This window comes from Lynx rufus, unplaced genomic scaffold, assembly GCF_022079265.1.
Source record: "Lynx rufus isolate CCGP_SWC_20201006 ecotype Redwood Valley unplaced genomic scaffold, mLynRuf1.p SCAF_2, whole genome shotgun sequence".
NCBI classification, from domain to species: domain Eukaryota; kingdom Metazoa; phylum Chordata; class Mammalia; order Carnivora; family Felidae; genus Lynx; species Lynx rufus.
Window position 1 is genome coordinate 193,352,625 of NW_025814834.1, and position 23,923 is coordinate 193,376,547.

General features: G+C 46.2%; 2 protein-coding genes and 1 non-coding gene across 5 annotated transcripts in view; 2 read left to right on the forward strand and 1 right to left on the reverse strand.

Annotated features, from left to right (window-relative positions):
- Positions 1-15,858, forward strand: part of INPP5B (inositol polyphosphate-5-phosphatase B) — a 47,637-nt gene extending 31,779 nt beyond the window's left edge. The window contains 12 exon segments of the mRNA XM_047082579.1: positions 554-741; positions 2,241-2,352; positions 4,335-4,444; positions 5,390-5,525; positions 6,798-6,908; positions 7,856-8,018; positions 8,854-9,089; positions 9,858-9,971; positions 12,759-12,843; positions 13,223-13,350; positions 14,653-14,764; positions 15,015-15,858. Of these exon segments, the coding sequence (XP_046938535.1) occupies positions 554-741; positions 2,241-2,352; positions 4,335-4,444; positions 5,390-5,525; positions 6,798-6,908; positions 7,856-8,018; positions 8,854-9,089; positions 9,858-9,971; positions 12,759-12,843; positions 13,223-13,350; positions 14,653-14,764; positions 15,015-15,130 (1,611 nt within the window). The 3' untranslated portion in view covers positions 15,131-15,858.
- LOC124516784 (U6 spliceosomal RNA) lies at positions 10,730-10,833 on the reverse strand. The gene has a single exon (XR_006963179.1). It is a non-coding gene; the product is annotated as a U6 spliceosomal RNA (small nuclear RNA).
- Positions 15,859-16,951: 1,093 nt separating the features above from the next.
- MTF1 (metal regulatory transcription factor 1) overlaps positions 16,952-23,923 on the forward strand; it is a 45,987-nt gene continuing 39,015 nt past the window's right edge. For 2 of the 3 annotated variants that reach the window (XM_047085325.1, XM_047085328.1), the window contains exons 1-2: positions 16,952-17,017; positions 18,694-19,152. In XM_047085325.1, the coding sequence (XP_046941281.1) occupies positions 18,745-19,152 (408 nt within the window). In that variant the 5' untranslated portion in view covers positions 16,952-17,017; positions 18,694-18,744. Of the gene's footprint in view, positions 17,018-17,771; positions 17,826-18,693; positions 19,153-23,923 lie in introns of those variants that run through there. The other variant, XM_047085326.1, reaches the window with a different exon arrangement.

A 23,923-nucleotide genomic window follows, 5' to 3' on the forward strand; every position in this document is an offset into this window, starting at 1 on the left:
GGCCGCCTGGGTGGCTCAGTCAGCTGTGTGTCCGACTCTTGGTTTCGGCTCAGGTCATGATCTTACGGTTTGTGGGGTCCGGGCCCTCGAGAGAGAGATTCTCTCTCTCTCTCCTCCCCCTTTCTCTCCCCCCCTCCTCTACAAGGTCAGTCCCCCCTTGAGAGAGAGTTCTCTCTCTCTTTCTATCTCAACATAAAGTTAAAAAAAAAAAAGGAAAGGATGCTGATAACAGGTTTGCAATTTTCTTGTCTTGAGGCTCCCACAGTCCCACTTTTAGGCTCCGCTGCAAGAGCTTGGCTTCCTGTGGAGAAGGGCAAGCATGTGGCTTGCCTGTGACTTAGTGAAAAGTGGACTCAGCTTGGCCACTGACCGGCTAGTCACTCCAGCCAGTGACTCTGGGGTTTGTTTTCTTACCTGTTCAAAGACAGACAGTCACACTGCTTCGTCTCCCTGTCAGGATCATTTTGAAGAGGAAACATTTTGAGGGTATGCGGGCGGGAGTGACCGACACGACGAGGTGGCGAGTCGGATTCTGTCGGGCTCTTTTCCGCAGGGCAACAAGGGAGGAGTGGCCATCCGGTTCCAGCTCCACAACACCAGCATCTGTGTCGTGAACTCTCACCTGGCAGCCCACACAGAAGAGTGTGAGAGGAGGAACCAGGACTATAAAGACATCTGTTCTCGAATGCAGTTTTGTCAGGCTGACCCAAGCCTCCCCCCTCTCACCATCAGCAAGCACGAGTGAGTCTGGGCGTGGAGCCCAAGCAGTTCACCGCTCCTGCTGTACAGAGCTGGGGCTCCCCCCTGTTTCGTTGGGGGCAGGCCTCCCACTGCCCGAGTGGGAGCTCCAGCCAGCGCTTGCTTCCACGCGGGTTGTGTCCCATGAGATGTTCGGTTTCCCAACTCCCCATCCGGCAGATCTCTGGCATCTTGGTCCCACGTCATTTGTCCCCAGAAAAACGTAGGTTTATTTTAATGCGGGTCTGCCTCGATAAACAGCAAGAGGGAAGCAACCAAAGAACGAGCTTGTCAAGCTTTACAGCAAGCTTCGCAAGGTTTTAGAAGTATGTTTTCGGATCCTGTACATCTGTTCTTTCCAGAAGCATATGTAGTTGAAATCGGACTGCAGTAGTATACCTTCGCTTAGTATTAAACCTCTTGATTCACCGTTAGAGTTGTAGTTACAGCTGCTTAGAGAATCTTGTGCTGATCTTTGTTCCCTTAATCTCTAAAACTTCCCGTATGTCTAAATTCAAGGCATGTTAGAATCCCAGGCTTTACGGTAACACTCGAAGCTTGTGCCACTTCTTTTAGAAAAAGGAAGAAGCCATTGGGGCCATGGTGTCTGCCAGGGAGCACACAGATTCAAGCCTCTCATCCCACCTGCCGCGGTGGTGGAACTGTCTTGAGCTCACTGGCGTTCTGGAAGCTGACGGGATGGCTTTCCTTCTCCGGGGAACCCCGCAGGGAGTGTGTCTTCCGTTCTGCTGAACCTCCGGCACCCTAGTTTGGGAGGTGGCAGCTTGCATGTCAGTCTGTCTGCTGTGAGCTCGTGGGTGCATTTATCGTGCGTGTCTACTGCTATGCATTCTCCAGTGCCTGGCTGCTGGCTTCAGATAGAGCAGTAGCGGACCTTATGGGATGTGCACGGTCATCTGGGAATGCTTGGTTATCCTTCTCCCAAAGAAGCAGGTGTAATAAAACACCTGCCACACTTCGCACAAAGAGCCAACCAAGGATACCGTGGGGGTTTAACTCAGACTCCCCTGTGAAGGTTGAGCTTTGTTTCAGAGGAACTCAGCTCTAGAAACAAAGGCGGAGAGTGTGTTTTGTGGACTGCGATGTGCACGGAGGCGACATGATGGTGTCATCTGGTGCGGGGTCCCTGAGCAATCGACATGACACCCAATATTTGATCTCTGGTGCCTCGTCCCAGAAGTGAGGTGAATGGTGGTCTCGCTTTTAGACCTGATTAGGCTGTCTTTCCAACCACACAAGAATAAAGTAGTCCAGGACGACTCCAGGCTGTTTCTCATGAAACTGGAGCAAGGTCCCGGAGTCAGCAGCATGTTAGCCGTGGCGTGAAATGGGATGGCAAGAGAAAAGATTTCCTGAACAGCTGGGTCCCTTCCCTCCCAGCCCCCAAGAAGCCGAGTCTCAGGGCGCTCCTGTCAGAAGCACACTGGCGAGGATGGGGGAAGTCCCGCCTAAACTGTGAACTTTGTGCTCTGTCCTCACAGTGTGATCTTGTGGCTGGGGGACCTCAACTACAGGATAGAAGAGCTGGATGTGGAAACGGTGAAAAAGCTCATCGAGGAGAAGGCCTTTCAGACGCTGTATGCGTATGATCAGGTACACACAGCCACCTGTGCCCTCTTAGGCAGCTGTCCCGCCACTGTGAGGGCACGGGAAGGCCTGACTTCCCAACCCTCGGCCTCTTCTTCCTCCGCTGGGCAGGCTTCCCTGAGAAGCTGATGGCCTGTCATTTCTCTCTTTTCTGCCTTCCCTCATCCATGGCTGCCTCCCCATCGGCTCTTCCCTCGAGGCGCCTCATCCCCCTTGGGGGCAGGAACGTGTGTTCTCTCTCTCAGTCTCTCTCTCTCCCCCTCCCCTTTCCCCTGGTGCTTGCGTGTTCATTCATTTGTTCAAGAAGGGGCTAAAAGGGTGCCAAGTTTCTCATACAGATCCTTAGTGTGTTTAAGATGATTTGTTAAATTGTTTTCTGAGTGAGCCTCCTCTGCCCCCTCCTGCTCTTCAACCAGACTTGTCCAGTGTAAATGACAGCCGTTTCTCCTGAGCGGCTTTCTTCACTCCTGCCAGGAACCAGTTCTGGAACCTGCTGTTCTCCACTGTGGTCTGGGTCAGCGTTTCTTGCTCAGAGCATGAGCCATTTCACAGGACAAGAGACGTGTGTCTCGCTGGCTTCCTTGAGGCTACTCGTCCCTGTAGGTTTCAAAACCATTCAAGTGGTCAGGGTTGTTCAGAAGGTTCAAGTCCCTTTTCTTTTTAGTCTGTAGCCGCCTTCTTATTGTCACCAGTCTCAGTCTTTCTGTTAACCTTTTTGTCCCCTGATGCACATCAGTCAGAGGGGGAAACATCTCAACTTTGTTGTGTCTTTCTTTTATGGAATCATCTCCTTTTTGACCATTTTTCTCTCCAGTTCCTTTCCTTTCCTTACGTGTTTTTTCTCTTTTATCCCTGTTTCCGCATTAAGCCAATCTGCTCAAAACTGTTTACTGCATCTATATTCTTGAGTGAGGCATTCTAGCTTCCCTGGCGGTTTCCTGCTGACCTCCTCTTGCCTTCTTTTCTCATCTTTCTTCAAGTAAAAGTACCTGTTTTGTGTATTCTCTGCTTTCCAGATGGTTTTAAGGTCTTTACATACCGATTTAAGACTCCTCTTACATTAATATCTACATTTTTATTGTTTCTGCGGCCTTTCCTTAGTAGTTTTTTTTTTAGGCATTCCTATTTTGGGGAATTTGGCAACTGTTGTCCCCTGAATAGCTGCCACCCTGTGTCCAGTGCTAGCTGGCAGTTCTTCATCAGTCCATGGCGGGCCAAGCTTGGTCCCCCCGGGAGGAGACAGGAGCACCTGTGGTTGTTCATCTCCCTGAGAGTGTGATCTGGAAGGATCTCCTCAAATGAGTGCAGCAGGAGGAATGCTGGCTATTCTCAGGATGCACTAGGCACTATTCTAAGCTGACAGTTCTTTCCAACAGCCCCGGGGGGCAGACTCTCTTGCCAATCCAGAATTTGCAGAGGGGGGACATCAAGGCACAGAGCTTCCCCCAGTTCAAATAACTCATTTGATAAACTCCTTTAGAAAACTGTTTAAATTTACATTTAATTCATACTTGTTTTGGTATACTTCTGTTTCTACGTACATGAAAGTCCCCTTTGCTTTTTGCACTGTATCTTTCCAGACCCTTTTCCATGTAGTCCTCTCTCCATGTACAGTGGGAACAGCTGTGTTACGCAGATGAAATGTCTGATATTTGGAAGGAGAAGCTCCGTGTCTGTTGGTACCTGATCCTCTTAGGGACGTCTCAGTAAGATGGTACTCAGGTCCCTTGGATGCAGGTACACTCTTAGAAAAGAGCCTTAAAAACTGTACAGCAGGCAAAGGAGTGGTCAGCTTACTCCCCTTCCTAGGATTTCGTTCTCAGAATCTTACAGAATAACTTTCTCCTGGGACTTTCTCTTTAGGTTAAGGTTCAACTTCCAGATTAAAGCCCTTTCCTCTGCTAATTCAAGGTTTCAGTTTTTTTATTTTGAGGTTTTTTGGGTTTTTTTGTTGTTGTTTTTTCCCCCCCTTCCATCCTTTTACACAGCTGAAAACTCAGGTCACGGCCAAGACTGTCTTCGAAGACTTCACTGAAGGCGAGCTCACGTTCCAGCCCACGTATAAGTATGATACTGGCTCCGACGACTGGGACACCAGGTAGGTAGGGAGTTGTGCAATGGAAACCCAGAAATTTCAGGAAGCACTTGCCCCCATGGACATAAAGAAGGAGATAGGAATCCTATGACTTCCCCGTGTTTTGCACTCTGGTCAAACGTTTTCCCTCAGTATCTGCTCATTCAGCAGCCCTACCTTCCCACGTTTTCTTTTTGACTGCCTTAGGCTTTGTTCCACAATAATTTACTTTTCAGTTATGCTTAGGGTGATAGGATGATTCTAAGCAGCTTAGCTTGTACTTGGTCACTACATAGGAGTTTATCGTTTTTCTTAGTGCTTATGGCATGCCTCACATTATGTCACACACTTCTATGACCTCATCTAAATCATCCCTACAGCCACCGGAAGTAGATGTGATTTATTATCTCAGTTCTTAGATCGGAGAACGGAGGCATGCACAAATTAAAGAGCCTCTCAAGGGGCACCTGGAGCGTGCGACTCTTGATCTTGAGGTTGTGAGTTCGAGCCCCATGGTGGGCATAGAGATTACTTAAAAATAAAAATCTTAAAAAAAAAAAAAAAAAAAGAGATAAGAGATAAAGAGCCTCCCAAACAGGGAAGTGTAGAGCCAGGATTCTAACCTTGGCAGTAGGAATTCAGAGCCTGTTTAAACCACCATCTTTTAAGGGCCACAGAGTACTTACTTGCAGGTTGCCTTTTTCATCTCATCCCCACAGGAGGGTAAAGAGCAGGGAATCATTCTGAACCGTGTTTGGCTTAGAGACCTAGCAGCTGTTTTGGGTGATACCCACAGGGTACATGCTGTCCCCTGGTGGGCCCGAAGCACTGTGCCTTCTTGGGTCCCTGGGCCTGCATGCACACGCATTTGGAGGCCCTGGCCTGTCTCCCCAGCCGAGCCAGGGTGCCAGCCAGGCACTGGGCACTGGTGTGCCTGTGTGGGCCCCCAGCGCAGACTTTGTATTTCAGTGAGAAGTGTCGTGCTCCTGCCTGGTGTGACCGGGTCCTCTGGAAAGGGAAGAACATCACTCAGCTGAGTTACCAGAGCCACATGGCCCTGAAGACCAGTGACCACAAGCCTGTCAGCTCAGTGTTTGACATTGGGGTAGGTGGGGAGCTGATACCCCTTGCGATCACTCTGTAGGGAACTGGTTCTCATAACCACCTTTGTCGTTTTGGTCTCCTCCTCCCCACCTGAGTGTGAGAAAGCTTTTAAATGTTTTTAGGGGTGCCTGGCTGGCTCAGTCTGTAGAGCATATGACTCTCGATCTTGGAGTTGTGAGTTTGAATCCCATGTTGGGTGTAGAGAATACTTAAAAATTAAAAAAAAAATTTAAATAACAGTGTTTTAATTTAAATCCAATTCATAATTATTTTCGTATATTTCTCCTATGTATTCCTATGTACATGGAAGTTTTCCTTTTTTTTTTTTTTTTGGACTATGTCTTTCTAGCCCTTTTTCTATGCACATACAAATGTGTCAGTATCCTATATACAACACAGAGGATGTTTTTTCTTTTTGTAAAAGAGATCATCTTATGCACATTGTTCTGAGAGAATATCTTTTTTTTCCCTACTGACTATGTCTTAGGAGATCTTTCTATGTCAGTAAAGGTAGAGCTCCCTCGTCCTCCCACTTCTGCTGACTCTGTATGAGCTTATTTCCCACATCCTGGCTAATACTGAATTTTATCACTCTGAAATTTCTGCCAACCCAATGAGCCAAAAGGAAAAGATATGTCATTATTATAGATTACATTTCTTTGATTGCCAGGTTGAACATCTCTTTATTTATTATCTCTTCTCCTGTGACTTCTGTTTCTTTATTTTACCAATTTTCGAGGGTTCAGGTAGAGGCATATCAGAATCTGTGAGGATGTAGTGGCTTGAAAAAAGCCTAACGGATGTTACAACGTTTTATTATTGGAAAGTGACAAAAATTGTGTTTATAATTCACAATACCGAAGGGAAGGCCTGACACAATCTTAGCTGATGGAGCACAGGTTACAAAAGCTTGAGAAATGCCACTTTAAATCAAACCCTAGAGAAGTTTCTCGCCGCAGGCCTGTTGACAGGCAGCAAAGTCACCGGACATCTTTCTGCCCCAGCTCTGCGACCTGGCAGAGCTCCCAACCAAGCTTTCACTCCAGTGTCTTCTCAGCTAATCAGGAAGCGGTTGGCTTTACCACAAGTTCAGCCTCTGGAGGACCCTCCGGAGACTATTGTTAATTGGGTTCTTTGTTAATTAATTAAATCTATTTAGTCTTCACTTTCTGTGTGGCTGTCAACTGCTCTTTCCCAATACTGTGCGTGTCTTCTTTACTGAAAAGGAAGAAATGGGCAGAAGGCAACTCAGGCTCTGATGTCTCCCTCCCAGGTGAAGGTGGTCAATGAAGAACGTTACCGGAAGACTCTGGAGGAGATTGTTCGCTCCCTGGATAAGATGGAAAATGCCAACATTCCTTCTGTGTTCCTTTCTAAGCGAGAGGTAGGAAGGATATGTTAAGAGCATTGGCACGAGGCTCTTCTATTCATAGAACTTAAGTCTCATCTTCGAGGTCTCGGAATTCCAGGAGGCACCAGTCCGACCACTGGGCTCTAGTCTTCTTGACTGATAGGCTGCCACTAGTTAAAGCGAGGCTGCTGATGTTGGCTGAGAGGAGGGGGTTGTTGATTTAGATGATGTTCATCTCCTGATCGTCTATATCAGAAGCCTTTCACCTTTGTGGCTCCTATGTTTCACCCACACATGGGCCATTCATGTATTAAATGATGGCATAGATGAGCCAAAAGGTGTTGTGTTTGATTTTAGTGTAACTGGGTAGGTATTCTCGCGGTGGGGTGGGGGGGGGGGCGGTTCTTTCTCCCAATGTTTTGCTCTGACTGAGATTAAATTGAATCAATTTCTTGGGTACACATGTGTTGGTGGGAGGCGAGGCGGTGTAGAAAAGGGATGGGCAGTGGAGGAAGTCAAGTTAGGGCTGAAGATTTTTCATGGAAGAGCTACAGCCTAGATCGTTGAGAATAGACAATTCCAAGAAGCCAATCAAATGGAGATTTATGGCGAGGGTATTGTTAATGCCCTAGAGGTCCAGCTACTTGGAAAGATGTGCTTGGTCTTTGTGTTTGGGGGTGCACTTTGTAAAGGGTATCTTGGAAATGGCCTTTGGATATAGAAGATAGAAGATTTGAACTTTGATTCCTTCAGGAAATTTGTTTATAAAACATGAAGTTTTTGGATTCCTGGGTTGAACATAGACAGCTGGTCTTAGTGGAGCTGTGGCCTCCCTGGTAAATGCCTAAATCAGAAACGTGATTCAAAAGAGGTAGTCCTTCATTTTCTTTCCAGAAAGGGCAAAGATTGCTCAGTTGGGGTGGCTGGGCAGGTTGCCGAGAAGAGAGCACTGGTCTGACTGGTCCCGGTCTTGCCCCCAGTTCTGTTTTCAGAATGTGAAGTACATGCAGTTACAAGTACAGTCCTTTATAATCCATAATGGACAAGTGCCGTGTCAGTTTGAGTTCATCAACAAGCCTGACGAAGAGTCCTACTGTAAGCAGTGGCTGAATGCCAACCCCAGCAGAGGCTTCCTCCTGCCAGGTAAGGCCTCTCTTCCTAGTTTCCTGGTTGCTGGTTTGGGGAACACTCTACCTTGCCTGTTTATTTTCCTAAAATAAGCTTTTTTGTTCCTGAGTGTTTTGTTGTCTGATTGAAACTTCTAAAAGCCCTGTGGATGTGAACCATCCATGAATAAAATGTAAAAACAGTAAAGGGCAGGAGTTCAGCTTGAAAAAGCTTTCTCAGCCATCTATGTGTTCCATAATTTCACAGAAAGAGAAGACAGAAGACCTCTGGGAAGCAGGTGCTGCTGTCGAAGGACCCATTTTCACTGTCTGCCTCACTATAATCAGCTCCCAGCGTCTGCTCTTGTAGGGAAAGATAACGGGGTGGTAATCCAGAAATTATATCTGGCCCTGGAATGTACCATTCATGTCTTTCCCCTGACTGCTCCTTTGCACTCTGCATCGTGCTGTGTGGCAGAGGGATTAAGCCTGTTTTGTGGACAGTTTGCAGGCTGATATTTGCATTATATTTTCTGCTGGATCAGGTGTCTTCATCTGACCTGGCCCAGGGCAAGCGCCTTGATCCATGCCTTCAATTCTATTAATAATTCTAACTTGAGCTGTGCTCCTTTGTACTTGGATTTCATAGCAATGGCCGATTTCACATGTTTTTGTTTGTTGTTTTCATATTCCCACTTGGACTATAAACTCCTTGTTCATGTGTCCTCTGAGTGCTGAGCACATACATACTTGTTGGTTGGCTGATTCGTCTTATTTCCTTTCCCAGCCCTTTGTGCCTGATCCTTGCCCCCTCTGTCCCCTTTCCTCTTGGCCTCTCACCAGCCAACATTACTTTTAATGTTATTCCTCAGATTCTGCCATTGAGATCGAACTGGAGCTATTTGTAAATAAGACCACGGCTACAAAGCTCAACTCAGGTGAAGACAAAATTGAAGACATTCTCGTTTTGCACTTGGACAGGGGAAAGGATTACTTTTTGTCGGTGACAGGGAACTACCTGCCCAGCTGTTTTGGATCTCCCATTCATACACTGTGCTACATGAGGGAGCCAATCTTGGACCTGCCGCTTGAAACTATTAGAGAGCTGGTGAGTTATATGCCACAGGGAACCATCTAGAACTGTAGCAGCCGAGCCAGTCAAACAAGATAGTCTCTGTCTTTCGTACATAATTCATTAGAGAAACTCAGCCATGGATACTAAGATATGAAGCTTCCCTGGCTCCTAATTTTATTCCTTTTTTTTTGTTTCAATCATCACTTGGTCGTTCTTCAGCCCGAACTAAATTTTCTGAGACATAGAAGGCTCCTATGGGGAGAATTCGAGTACAAGGGGACTAATTTAGAGCAGATTTATAGTGATATGCATTTTTCCCCCTTCGAATGCACTTTTTTGATTTAGGGACTCTTGATTTCTATCCTCTTCATTCTATAAGGTGAAAACAGAGGCCCAGTAAGGAGAGTGATTGGTCACAGGTCACATGGTGAGTTAACAGTGGACCTGGCCCCTGCATTTAGGTTTTTGGACTCCCAAGTCTGTGCCCTTACCTCACAGACCACATTCTCACCCTGGTTCTGACAGTGAAATGCTGTTGACAGGATGTGTTTTCCAGAAGACAATGTGTATTTCACCTGATTCATTGAAACTGCTTGCTGTAACCCACTCCTACTTCTCAAAAATCACCTTTGTACCTTGATTCTCCCACTTGATTTCATTTGCCCGTGGAACATTTGCTTAGGGGATTGCAATGCTTTCCTTCTTCCATGGGTTCGCTGCCCCCATGGTCAGTATTTTGGAGCTAGGCTGTCAGAAGTTCCATTGGTGGGCCTTCAGACTATGTTTTTTATTTCTTTTCAGACTCTGATGCCACTACAGACTGAAGATGATGGGATCCAGTTGGAGAACCCCATGGGGATCCCCAAAGAGCTCTGGATGATGGTTGATTACCTGTACCAAAATGCTATCCAGCAGGTAGGTGGTGGTTAAGCAGTCAGACCTGATTGAGGCCAGGCTGCCTTGGGAAAGAACATCAGCTCCAAGAACTTTTGGTATAAGAAGCTTTTACCCCAAGGAACCTGTGGAAAGCTTTTCCTTCCCTAGGGAGTGAACGGGGGGTAGATTCATGTTTCACACCCCCGTGAGACCTTGCTATTACATACAACACTTGATTACCCCCAAGGGAAGCAGCCTTGCATAGGATGGCCTTCGAGGCACAGCATGTTTCCCCGACCTGGTCTCTGGGGTCCTCCAAGTAGAAAGACATCTGGATTCTTCTCAGGATGTCAGCCTGCTATCCTTATGAGGAACTCTTGCCAGTTTCTGGGAAGGGGAGGGGCTAACTTGTTGATGAGCCAGACCAATGTAGGAGACCAGATGGAGACCCCAGGCCTTGAGTCAGGAGGCCTGACTTCAAGAGTGATTTGGGCAAGCTTCATGAAATCAGATTGGTCAGTTTCACTGAGTCATTCATACAGGGAGAAGACTAATACAAACTAGAGTCTATCACAGCTCTACCACCTGGGAGCAGCATACGTTTTTATGACATTCTCTTTTCATTTCTCCCCACTCCTCACATTTATCATTACAGTGTACCAAACACTGTTCTAAGTGTTTCACAGCATTGCCTCAATTAGTTCTTACAATGGCTCTCAGATGAAGAACCAGAGGTTCAGGAGGCTAAGTAACTTGGTCGAAATCCCAACGCTGATAAATGAGTAGGATTGGAATTTGAACTCAGGGAATTTGTCTGTAGAAGTCACCTCCTTGAGCAGGGGCCATGCTAATCTTATGTGTATCATTTCAGTTTTGGTACACATGCTGCTGAAGCGAGCAGAGAAGTTACTTCTTTTTTTTTTTTTTTTTTAACATTTATTTAGTTATTTTAATTAAAAAAATTTTTTTGATGTTTATTATTTTTGAGAGAGAGAGACAGAGACAGAGAACAAGGAGGGGCAGAGAGAAAGGGAGACAGAATTGGAAGCAGGCTCCAGGCTCTGATCTGTCAACACAGAGCTTGATGCAGGGCTCAAACCCACAGACTGCGAGATCATGACCTGAGCTGAAGTTGGCCGCTTAACCAACTGAGCCACCCGGGTGCCCCTATTTTTATTTATTTTTGAGAGAGAGAGAGAGACCGACCATGAACATGGCAGAGGGAGAGGGGCAAGAGAGAGGGGGAGAGAGGATCCAAAGCCAACTTTGCACTGACAGTATAGAGCCCGATGTAGGGCTTAAACCACGAACTGTGAGATCATGACCTGAGCCCAAGTTGGACGCTTAACCAACTGAGCCACCCAAGAGCCCCCAGAAATCACATTCTTAAGTATTGTGCTAATCTACCTTCTCTGTAGAGCTCCGTTCAAGTGTAACTTTTGAGCAATACATAGAATATTATTATTCAGTTATATGGCATTAAGTCATTTAGTAAAATGATTATAAAGCATGCTAGGACTCATGGAAATACCTTTATTGCCATAATCTTGTTTTCACAAGGCAGGGAGGTGCCTTTTTCTTTTTTTTAATTTCATTTTTTTTAATTTACATCTAAATTAGTTAACATATAGTACAGTAATGATTTCAGCAGTAGATTCCTTAATGCCCCTTACCCATTTAGCCTATCCCCCCTCCCACACCCCCTCCAGTAACCCTCTGTTTGTTCTCCATATTTATGAGTCTCTTATGCTTTGTCCCCCCCCCCCCCGTTTTTGTATTATTTTTGTTTCCCTTCCCTTATGTTCATCTGTTCTGTGTCTTAAAGTCCTCATATGAGTGAAGTCATATGATATTTGTCTTTCTCTGACTAATTTCACTTAGCATAATACCCTCCAGTTCCATCCACGTAGTTGCAAATGGCAAGATTTCATTCTTTTTGATTGCTGAGTAATACTCCATTGTATATATACACCACATCTTCTTTATCCATTCATCCATCGATGGACATTTGGGCTCTTTCCATACTTTGGCTATTGTTGATAGTGCTGCTATAATCATGGGGGTGCATGTGTCCCTTTGAAACAGCACACCTGTATCCCTTCAGTAAATACCTAGTAGTGCAATTGCTGGGTTGTAGGGTAGTTCTATTTTTAATTTCTTGAGGAACCTCCATCCTGTTTTCCAGAGTGGCTGCACCAGCCTGCATTCTCAAGGGGGGTGCCTTTTTAACTTTCTCCATCTTATAAATGATATATTTTCTTCACGTTTTTCTTTTTCTGGTTAATCCCTCTGTAACACTGCAGGAAACATAGCTACTTTTAAAGTTTTCCCTTATCATTGTGTATAGTATGCCATACCTATAGTGTTGTGTTCTTTTCTTTTAATGTTTATTTATTTTGAGAGAGAAAGAGCATGAGCAGGAGAGGAGCAGAGAGAGGGGGAGAGAGAAAATCTCAAGCAGGCTCCATGCTGTCAGGGCAGAGCCCAACGTGAGGCTCGATCTCACGAATCATGAGATCGTGACCTGAGCCGAAATCAAGAGCCGGACACTTAACCACCTGAACCACCCACGTGCGCCCTATAGTTTTATAATAGATGTTTTATCACGTTAAAGACCTGTCATGGGAGCATGCTTGGGAAGGCCTGAAAGATGAATTAACCACATCAGCCCTAAATTTATCAGGGTGTTTACCAGGGTGATTCAAAGGCCTCGCTACACCGCTCACTCCCTTTTTACACCTTGCTGGTGATCATATTTCTAGGTCCGGAAATCACAGCCGATTTTCTGAGAATATAATGATCCTGTGACTTTCTTTCCTTTTGCAGGACGATCTGTTTCAGCAGCCAGGCCTGAGGTCAGAATTTGAGCATATCAGGGACTGTTTGGATACTGGAATGATTGATGCCCTCTGTATCCTTCAGGCACTCATGTGTGCGTGCATGCGTGTGTGTGTGTATGTGTGTGTGTTTGTGTGACTACGATTAAGATGTGAGAGAAGAAAGAACAGTATCTTAAGGCTCAAAATCTGATCTTGTGTCCTCAGCTATCATATTTTTCTTAAAGTTTGCATAGAGAAGACTTTACCACTTTAAGCAACTGATATAGCAGGAACTCATGAAGGCCCAGCTAAGCTGACAAAGAGCTTGGCCCCCTTCACTGTGTCAGGCTGGCATCCTAACTCTGAGTGGAGAGCCTGACTGGGCAGGCTGCACTTCTGGCCTGTGCTCCTTCCTGGGCCTTTTCCTAACCATGGCACAGCATCGCCTTTTCCTTAACGATGGGCCAAAAGCCGCCAACAATCATTCTGTGGCTGAAGCCCTGCTGCTTTTCCTGGAGAGCCTGCCAGAGCCTGTCATCTGCTACAGCGCCTACCATAACTGCTTGGAGTGTTCCGGCAGCTACACAGCAAGTAAACAGGTGAGGGGAAGCGTTAAGCATCAGCACACACGTGTTGCAGCCCCAGGCCTCATGGGGCCTGAGGGAACAAAGTGGGCGCAGTCCCTCAGACACAGTGTCCTAGTAACTCAGCTCCAGAGCTTTCCTTCCCAAACCTGTTCTTCCTTTCATGTCCACTTTTCTTTTAGTGGCTTCACCCTTAATTCCAGTGACTCAACCCAGAAACCTGAGTCATTTCTGAGTCGTCCTCCGCTCACCTCCCACATGCCCAGTTCCCTTGATCTGTCACCCGTCATCTTCTGTTCTCATGTACGCACCTTGGTTGAGCCCTGAATTCAGTCTGTCCCTCTGCCGATTTGTTTTGTATACGGCCCTCAGACCATGTGCTCTAAAGCTCTCGTTATGTCACTGTTGGTCAAAAACCACACATGGCTCTCCATTGCCAGTTAATGATTTTCTTAAACAAATACTCAAGACTTCATGATCTGGCCTAGTGGTTCACACATGTAACATGCCATGGCAGAATAATCTAGAAAACTTGCTAATAATATGGGTTCCAGAGCCTCACCCCACATCCACCGAACCAGAATCTCTTTTGGAATATTTCTTGTGCGAGCTTCCCGACTGATAACGATGATGTGCCAATGGCTGGAATACGCATTGAATTCTGTCCTGATCGACCGCTCTCGGCTTAGCGCCTGTTCAAACAGTGGTGCTCCTGCTAAAATTGACTTCTTGGTTTGTTCTCTCTCCTTATCTCACTGTTTTCCTTCTCTTGCCTTTTTTACACTTTCTTTTGCCCTAATCCTTACCTCTGCAAGCCCAGTCTCGTCTTTAAGACCCAGCTGAAAATGTCTTCCATTCCCCTACGTCTTTTGAGAGCACATAGTTAGAATATTGACCCCTAAATTTTTTGTAATGTTTTTATTTATTTTTGAGACAGAGAGAGACAGAGCACGAGTAGGGGAGGGGCAGAGAGAGATGGAGACACAGAATCTGAAGCAAGCTCCAGGCTCTGAGCTGAGAGCACAGAGCCCGATGTGGGGCTCAAACTCACAGACTGCGAGATCATGACTCGAGCCAAAGTCGGATGCTTAACCGACTGAGCCACCCAGGCGCCCCTAGAATATTGACCTCTAAATTCACACGGTGCTTGATCTGTGCTTCTCTTTTGACTCTTGTGCAGAGTGCTAAGTGATCAGGACTTTCTTTGCATAGCCTTACTAATGTCCTGGGATCGTGCACTCAGTTGCTGGAATATAGCAGATGCCTAACAGATGACTGACTGACTGAAAAGACAAATCCCAATTCTCCCTCTTTCAGGTCATTTCTACCCTCCCCACATTCCACCAAAATGTCTTCAACTACTTGATGGCGTTTTTGCGAGAATTACTGAAAAAATCAGCAAAAAATCATTTGGATGAGAATATTCTAGGTAAGCAGCCAAGTGTCTGTGGAAAGCATCTCTGCCAACCGAGACTCATTAGCAGAAATGTACTTGAGGGAGGTCCCAAGACCACTGCCGTGGAACTAAAATCTCCAGCTCTGGGCACAGTTCACCCTCATGCAGCTTTTGTTTTTCAAGCAGAAAATAACGCTTTGGGGCACTCCTCCCAACTCAACAACACAGGAAGAAGTAGTGCTTCTTTTGCTGAATTGTTTTGTTTTCTGTGTTTTTCATGCAGCTAGCATATTTGGCAGCTTACTGCTTCGAAACCCAGCTGGTCACCAAAAGCTTGACATGGCAGAGAAGAAGAAGGCTCAAGAATTTATTCACCAGTTCCTCTGCAACTCACCCTGAGCCTATCTCCTCTCCTATTTTATTTGAGGCAGCCAATTACCAGCCCCACCTGTTTCAGATCAAGAAGATATGAGGGTTCTTGGAAGCAAAAGCGGCAGCTGCCTGTTTTCCTGAGCCCAGACCCCCCCCCCCCCCCCCCCCGCCGTGGCTGTCACACTCATTGGTACTGTGAGTCGTGAAGACCTGGGGGGAATCCACCACAATAAAACTGACAGTCAGTGTTCAGCTTTAGTTATTTAACACAGATCTATTTTTAAAAATTTTAAAGATGTTTAAATAACTGTACTTCTTGTGCTCACTCAGCCAGCCTGCCTCCAAGGCATTGTCAGTGCCTTCCCTGTAGCCTGGGCCGAGCTCCCCATGATCAGATATTTGAACAAACTTTGGGGTCCTGAAGGGAGAATGAATTGGACAGCAAGAATGCAAATGGGATCTGCTGGGTAAACAGGTCGCAGCCACCCCAGATGCTTCCAGTTCTCTAAGCGCATGTGTATATGTATATACAAAGCCTACCCCCCTTCCTACTCAGATGTGGCTCAACAGCTCTGGGGCTGGCACTCAGCCTCTGAGGGCAATACAGTGGCTTGAAAATGAAAATACTGAAGAAATTGGTGTTGTGGTGAAACAAATGGGATTTTCTGGGTCAGCAAATCCTCTAAACTGTATATGATGCATCCCCTTTCTCATATGTGTAATATATTTTAATGATAAATGTATTTTTAACAGTGGTTGTTTGTATGTTTTTCTCTCTTAAGAGAGGGCAGTTGGACTTTTTGTGGCTTAAGCATTTCGGCAGCTGGTCAGGGGCCAGGCATCTATTTCTTTGGCCCCTGACCAATCTGGTGGGTGACGATCACTACTCATAGTTTTCAAGCAACGGATGTACAGGCATGGCCAGAACCCCTTGACCCTGATGTAGTCTCCGGGAGTTGTCCCACCCTGAATATTCTAGAGAAGTAGCTTATGGGGAAAACAGGCAGTGACTTCCCGGGAGGTTCTAACAGATTTAACGCATTTTGAAGAGACAGAATAACGAAGGTACACGCAAAATCGCTTCTTGGGCACTTGAACGCCTAGACTCCCTGGCTGTGTAAAATGTGACCAAGATGCAGGCCAACAGGATGACTGTGAACGGTCAAAGAGAGGGAATGGCCAGTAGGTGGCGCTGACTGGCCCGGGCGGGAGTCCAGTAGAAGCCGGCAGTCTGCAGGGCGAAAAGTTGGGACCGACGGCCTGGGCTGTCGTGAGGAAGGGAGTGGAGCGTCTTGTACGCGCGCGAGGGGAAGAGGCGGCGCCGTCCTTTGGCTGCGCTTGGAGTACTCCCTGGTTCTGCCATTTGGATCCGATCTTCCTTTCCTGGTCCCAGCTACTATACTAACTTTGGTGATGAGGGTAAGCTGGGAATGTCACAGCCTTGCAGGCTCCCCTTGCGGGTCCCAGCTAAAACTCGGATGGCCGACTGTGGTCCTCCCGTAGGAGTTGTGGCTGCGAGGGTGAGGGCGGTCAGCGTAAGCCGGGCTGAGGCTGCTTTCGACTAGTGGTTGAGGGGTTCGACCCCTTTTCCTTGCGTGTGGTGCCACAGAACAGACGCCCCGACTCCCGGCCGGCTGCGGACACGGCCGGCGCTTCTCAGCGCGGGGCAAACTTACTGTCCCGCGGCGCCTCCACGGCGCCCCGCCCCGCCCCTCCTGCTCGCCAATTGGAGGCCCGAGCTCAGCCCCCACACCGCCTAAACCAACCAGAAGCGCCAGAGAGAGGCGGGGCCGGTATCTCCTCCTTCCTCCGGAAAGCGGAAGCGGAAGTGACGTTTGGGGAAGGTGGGGGCAATCATGGTGCCGCTGGGGAGGGGAGAAGCTGCCGCTGCCGCCGTTGCCGGGAGCCGCGGAGGTAAAAGGCGAAACTAGACGCGGCCTGGGCTCGGGGCTTCCCGGGGGGCGCGGGACTTAGGCTCCCTCCTGAGGCATTTCCCAGCAGAGACCCCACTCTGGTCACCATAGGGACCCCACCCCTCCTCCGTTTCCATGGGGATGGGTATCCAGCCCCCCTTGCCTGTTTCCATGGAGACCCGGACCCTGCCTCTCTTCTCCCGGCTTGGAGCCCCCCAGCCTGTCTTCGGATTTTTCCGTGTAGCCCTGGCTGGGGGCTGTCCCAGTCAGGTTCCTTTTCCCAGCCTTCTCTCAAGGGTGCTCCGTTTGTACTACTCGTGTGCCACCCTCAAGCCTCCTGGTCTTGTTTGTTCCGGACAGTTGGGTCTCCGCTTAGCTGCTGATGGTGCCGGGGAAGCCCTGAGGGGCCGCCGGTGCTCTTATCTCTCCTCCGATGCAGCGAAATGTGCATCTACCCGGGTTGCGTAAGCCAGAGCAAGGGGTCGGGCCGGTTCCTCCCGGATCCAATCCCTTGGCCTGTCTCTGGTAACTACCTCTCTGTCTAGCCGCCCCACTCCGTAAAGGTTCACTTTCTAACCCAGGACAGAGGAGAGAGATAAAGTGTAAAGCCAGACTGAAAACGAAAAGTGATGTGCTGATTATTTTTAAATTTCGTTCTGCCTGCCAAACCCAGATTTGTAGAACCGGTGTGTTTGCAGCTAAAGGAAGAAGAACTAATCCAGAACAGAAAAGATTTCAAATTTGGTATCCTTCCTGTGAGAACATATCTTTCGAAGAGAGGATGTCTTCCCAAGAGAGTATATCTGCAGGTCTTTCATTCATTTAACTGACATCTCCTGAACTCCTAGTGTCATCGTATTGTGCTAGGGAGAGTAGAAACAAAAATAAGACTCACCATTCTCTCGCCGCAGAGAGCACACTATACAAGCATGGGTCTAGTGGACACCACATTGTTTTAGGAGATAAATAGATATAATGGTCTTCTTTGGATATGCCTGACTAGGGATCAGACCATCTACCCAGAAGCTGAAACATCTGTTTTAGGAAGGAGGGAATGAATTCACACTTGCTTTCCCTACTATTACCAGACATTGTGCTTTAATGAACATTATCTCTTTTACTCTGTGTAACAACTCTGAGAGAACGGGGATTACCAGTCCCACCTTATCCATAAGAAAGATGGAGCACAGAAAAGTTACCCAGGTACTAAGTGGCAAAGCTGGAATTTGTGGGTAGGTGACCCTGCCTCCAAAGTTCCACTTCCACAATGGACTACACTGCCTCGTGGTCTAATCTGGGGCATATCTGAATGGGGTTTTCTTACTTTAAGATGTGTAATAACTCAGCCTTGAGGCAGTTTGTCCTCTTCTCCCCTTTAAGTTTGGCAGTAAGGCATGTTTGGAAGGTCTTAAGAACTACTTATTTCTTCAGTTGGGTGTGTGTGTGTGTGTGTGTGTGTGTGTGTGTGTGTGTGTGTGTAAGGCATTGCTTTTCCTTTAAAATGGTTTTAAATGGTTTCCTTGATGGTTTCAAAGTTAAACTTTAAAAAATATGATTCCCAAGGAAGATGATTTTCATTTACTTTGGCCTCTTCTTCAAGTGAGAGGAAAAATGTGCCCTGTGGTTGCCAAGGAGGTCCCAGGGTATGGCTCTAACTCTGGCTTTGTCCTCTTGCAGATAGGTCATTACCTTTCCATTTCTCACAATTGGGCTGAGCACGATTGAACCATGGGGGAACACAGTCCGGACGACAACATCATCTACTTTGAGGCAGAGGAAGATGAGCTGACCCCCGATGACAAGATGCTCAGGTTTGTGGATAAAAACGGACTGGTGCCTTCCTCATCTGGAACTGTTTATGATAGGACAACTGTTCTTATTGAGCAGGACCCTGGCACTTTGGAGGATGAAGATGATGATGGACAGTGTGGAGAACACTTGCCTTTTCTAGTAGGGGGTGAAGAGGGCTTTCACCTAATAGATCATGAAGCAATGTCCCAGGGTTATGTGCAACACATTATCTCACCAGATCAGATTCATTTAACAATAAACCCTGGTTCCACGCCCATGCCAAGAAATATCGAAGGTGCAACTCTCACTCTGCAGTCGGAATGTCCAGAAACGAAACGTAAAGAAGTAAGTAAAGCAGTGGGTGAGGGCCCAGGTTTGCTTTGGAGAAAAATCCTTACACAACTCGCATTGGCCGTTTTAGCTGGGGAATAAAGGAGTCCCTGGAATGAGGACCTACAATGGCTTTGCTTGTCTGCAACACATAATGCTTCATATTTTGTTGTGACTGCTTTCTGGAACTTTTGGTTTGTATAGCCATATTGAAATTTGAGAAAGCTAATTTATAATTTTTCACCTTTTCTTGCCCACATCGTAAAATCAAATAGAAATTTCATTGAGGTAAGTCCATGTTTCTGAGGCTGAAATAACTAAATTTGGCTTATCTCTGGGGTGTGTAAATGATTTGTTTGGGAGATGAGTATCTGCTGAAATATGCTTTATTTTTGTAGTGAATATTTGATGATTAACAAAGCCTCGCTTTCTCTTGTAAGAAATTCAGGCAAGAGATAGTAAACGAGAGCAGGTGATCTAAAATAAGTTTTCGTGCTCATACTTAGCTACTGTGAGTAAGGTAATGTATGTCACAATGGTTGGAAAACCGTAAAGCATTGTGCAAATTGTACTGGTAGTGATCATCAGCAGAATGATATGGGTTAAAGGTAACGATAGACATTATCTAGGAACTGATTACAGGTCAATTAGAAAAAAACAGATCACTGGTAATTGCAGCGTCAGGGACTAAATGTAAACTGTTACTAAACAGACATGGGATAAATCGCTTAGCAAAATATTTTTTCTCTTAGGCTGTAATTAAGGCCTTGAAATGGGAGAATTTTATTATTCATGCCATATGGCTTTCCCATGACTAGCCGTAGAATCTCAGAGCTGGAAGCAACCATAGAGAAACCAACCGTCTTGTCCTCCCTCCCACCTCACGCAGGCATTTCTCTACAGCATCTCTGACATTAGTTCATCTGGTGTCTGCTTGAACACTTGCAGAATGACGAGAGCTCAGTGTTTCCCTGCTCAGCCTAATCCATTTATTGGCCAGCTCTGATTGTTAGAAAGCTTCTACTTGTATAGAGCCAAAAAACCTGCCTTCCTGGAGCTGCCGCTCACTGGTTCTAATTCCGCCTTCCTGCGCAACAGCAGGTTCAACCTTCCTCTCCCAGGACAGATCATGGATTTCTTTGAACATCATGGATGTCTCTTTATCTTCTCTTGTACAGGCTAAACACCTCGATTTACTTAAATAGTCCTCTTTGACATTTTCCCCTGATTTCTCATCAGTCTGGTCACCTTGGATTGTGTGAATTCCAGTTATCCGATGTCTTCTTAAAAATTCATAACTGAGCACAATCTCACAAGTGTGAGGCAGCCAGCACTGAATAGTGTGTGACCCTTATCTTTTAATCTGGACACTGTACTGTAATTGCTGTATAGGCTGTATTTTATTAGCAATGACAAGCTGTCGGCTTGTACTTGGAAACCTCTAGAATAGTGATTCTTAACTGGGGGCAGTTTTGCTCCTCGGAAGACATTTAGCAATGTCTGGAGACATTTTGGTTGTCATACTGGGGAAGTGCTGCTGCAGTCCAGTGGGTAGAGGCCAAAGATCCTGTTAGACATTCTGTAATATACAGGACAGCCCCCTGCAACAAAGAATTATCTGGGCCAAATGTTTATTGGCTGTTTTCCAATAAAACTTTCTTTGCAAAACAGCCAGTCGGCTAGATTTTACCCGCTGGCTGGAGTTTGCCAACCCCTGGATGAGAACATAGGGAGCTTAGGGAATAGTTGAAAAGAAGGATGGACAGGTAGCAGAGATCCAGACATGGAAGGTGGTGATAACATGCTGAGGGCTTTGGACTGTATTGGGGAAATAGTGGGGAACCATTGAAGGTGTCTGAGCCAAGGATTCATATGGTTAGAGTAGCATTTTAGAAATATTGCTCTGGTAGCAGTGGTAGCTTGATTTCCCAGTTAGGAGGGGTTGTAGCTTAGATTTGGAGTTTTGTTTGAGTCTGATGAAGGGTAATGGTCTTGTGTTTGAAGAATGAATTGCGTATGATTCAAAGGATTCATCCATTTTTCTAAGTATGTTGGGTTCTTCTCTGTCTTAGTTCAGGGACCCCACGGATGATTGATGGAGCTTCAGGACTAGGAAGCAAGTAGTTAGAGTGCACCGTGATAGGTGCTTTAACAGAGGCCTGTTCAGCATGCTATGTCAGGCTGAGGAGAAAGCGTCAGACTCTGCTGCTCCCCTCACCTTCCGGGAATGGTGAGTCCCATCAGAGGAATCAAGAAGTCCGGAAGAGGAGAAAGTTTGGTGGGGAAACTGATGAGTTTGTTTGGAGTATAGTGAATGTTTAGTCTTTGAGGAAAAGTGAATCAAACAAGTTGAGAAGCCCTTTGGAAATGTAGATCTGAAGTCAAGGAAATGGCTCAGGATTCACAAATGGGCAGTAGGTCAAAGCGTGGGCAGTTTACTTAAGACAGGAGTTTAAGAGTTGGCCAGAGAATGTGAAGGTTAAAAAGAGAAAGAGGAACCAGAGATCACATAGTCAAAGAGATGGGTGGAAAACGGTGTTGTGGAAGGCGAGGGAAGAGTGTCAAGAAACAGAACTATTCTGTGTGACCCTGCAGAGGGGTTGGGGGACCCAAGAGAAGCCACTGGTTCTGTATCTGTGCCATTGATCACACCACGAGAAGTTTTTCGGTAGAGCACTGGGGGCCGAGGCCAGCTTCCAGTGATGGAGAAGTGAGTGGGTGGTGAGGAAACCGGAGGAAGGAAGTGTCAAGTTGGTTTAGGGTTTTTTTACTATGGTAGTTGGAGGAAGAAGAGTGATGAGGTAGTAGCAACTCAAGGGGTGGGGGTGGGGGGGGGGTGAATCATTTCTTTAGCACAGAAAACTTGAACATGGCTTAGAGCCTAAACTGCAGGCCATCCCCAGTTAATGATTACTATGTGAAAGCGCTTCGAGCACAAATGTTTGGGAAACATTAAGTTGAATCAAGACAGAGGTTTGTTTATTATGGAATTTCTCTGAATTGTTGATGTGCTCATAACTATGGAGGAAGGAAATGCAGAATTCTCCAAATGTTGTGAACTTGGGAAACCATTTTCAGGTCTTATTTCCAAGGTCAGTATTTTGTGGAACCCATTTTGGGAAATGCTGATCTAGACAGAAAAGGAGGAGATGGTAGGGCGGGAATGATTATGCAATCACTTATATGAGCTGTCACTTTCCCACTACAGGTCTTCCTTGACTTATGGTGCGGTTATGTCCCGATAAACCCATTCTAAGTTGAAAATAGTGCATCGAAAACACCTAACCTACGATCTCGTAGCTTAGTCTAGCGTGTCTTAAACGTGTTCAGAGCCCTTACATTAACCTACAGTTGGGCAGAATCATCTCAAAGCCAATTTTATCATGACGTGTTGACCAACTCATGTAATTGATTGAATACTGTACTGAAAGTGACAAACAGAATGGTTGTATGGGCACAGAATGGCTGGAAGTATATCGGTTGTTTACCCTTGTAATCTCAGGGCTGACTGGGAGCTGTGGCTCCCTGCTGCTGCCCAGAGTCACATGAAAGTACCCTACCTCATATCACTAGCCCGGGAAAAGATCCAAATTCACAATTTGAAGTACAGTTTCTCCTGGATGCATGTGGTTTTCTCACCATTGGAAAGTGGAACCATTATAAGGGGGGGACTGTACTGGCAGCCTGGTTGACTATTCATGTCTTCAGGTCTTGTTGAGTAGATAAGGTCAAGAGTACTGTGAGCACCTTGTTCAGTCTACTGTGGATTTAGCTCACTGTACTTTTATCCCACCATATCTTTCCATTCTGTCCATGAAGCCTACATGGGAAGATTCTAGAAATTTTAAAAAATCAGTTGATGTGAGGGAGAAGCATCAATGGCTTTTAGTCTTTGAAAATGTTGCTTATTGAGCAGGCCTTCAGGGGACTTGACTTCCTGAAACACCATTTTACTTTGCTTTTTCTTTAACAATAATTGGGGTGGGGAGGACACTGAAATTCATTTAAATGGTCTGAGAGGCCAATGTTTATGACTATTTGATAACACTTTTCGTGATTTCTGTATTCCCTCTTTTCCCTTTTTTTTTTTTTTTTTTTTACACTTGGGCTTTTTCTTCCTTCGTCTCCATGTACAGGTATTACTCTTGAGAAATCACATCATTTGATAACTAGTTAGTCTTCTTGGCCTCGCAAGCAGCTTATTTTCTGAGTCAGATTTTAGCCTGATTTTCCTGTTCACCCCTGATTGTTCCATTGTTTCCTGTAGTGTATAGTTGGCTTACCTGTTACTTCACTTTTTTCCTAAGTGCTTGTCTTGCGTAAAAATAAACCAGCCAGAACCTGGCTACGATGCTGTCTTCTTCCACGGGGCCACTGGCCATTCTGACTCTAATTTCATGTATCTTATTTTCATACTTGCTGTCTTACTGCCAGCAAGTATGGTAGCTTTGAGAAATCTCCAATCAAAATATGTCATTCTACACAAGATGAGCATTCTAAAGAGTTGTTCCTTTCGTGCCTTTCTCTTTTGGGTTTCTGAGCAGCTGGGTTCATGTAGTCCGTGGTTTCCCAAACTTTCTTGCATCTGTGTCTTCCTGAGAACCTGCCAGGACCGTCTTGTCACCTGTTCATCTACCTCTGTACGAACCACACTGGTGAACGTTAATGTACCTCCTGGGGCTAAGTGACCTTGCCGCTTTGCTGCTGAGTAATTGGCTAAGAAGTCAAGAAAGCCGGGAAATCCTATACCATATGTGTCCTTCATGGCGCACCAAAATATTCTGGT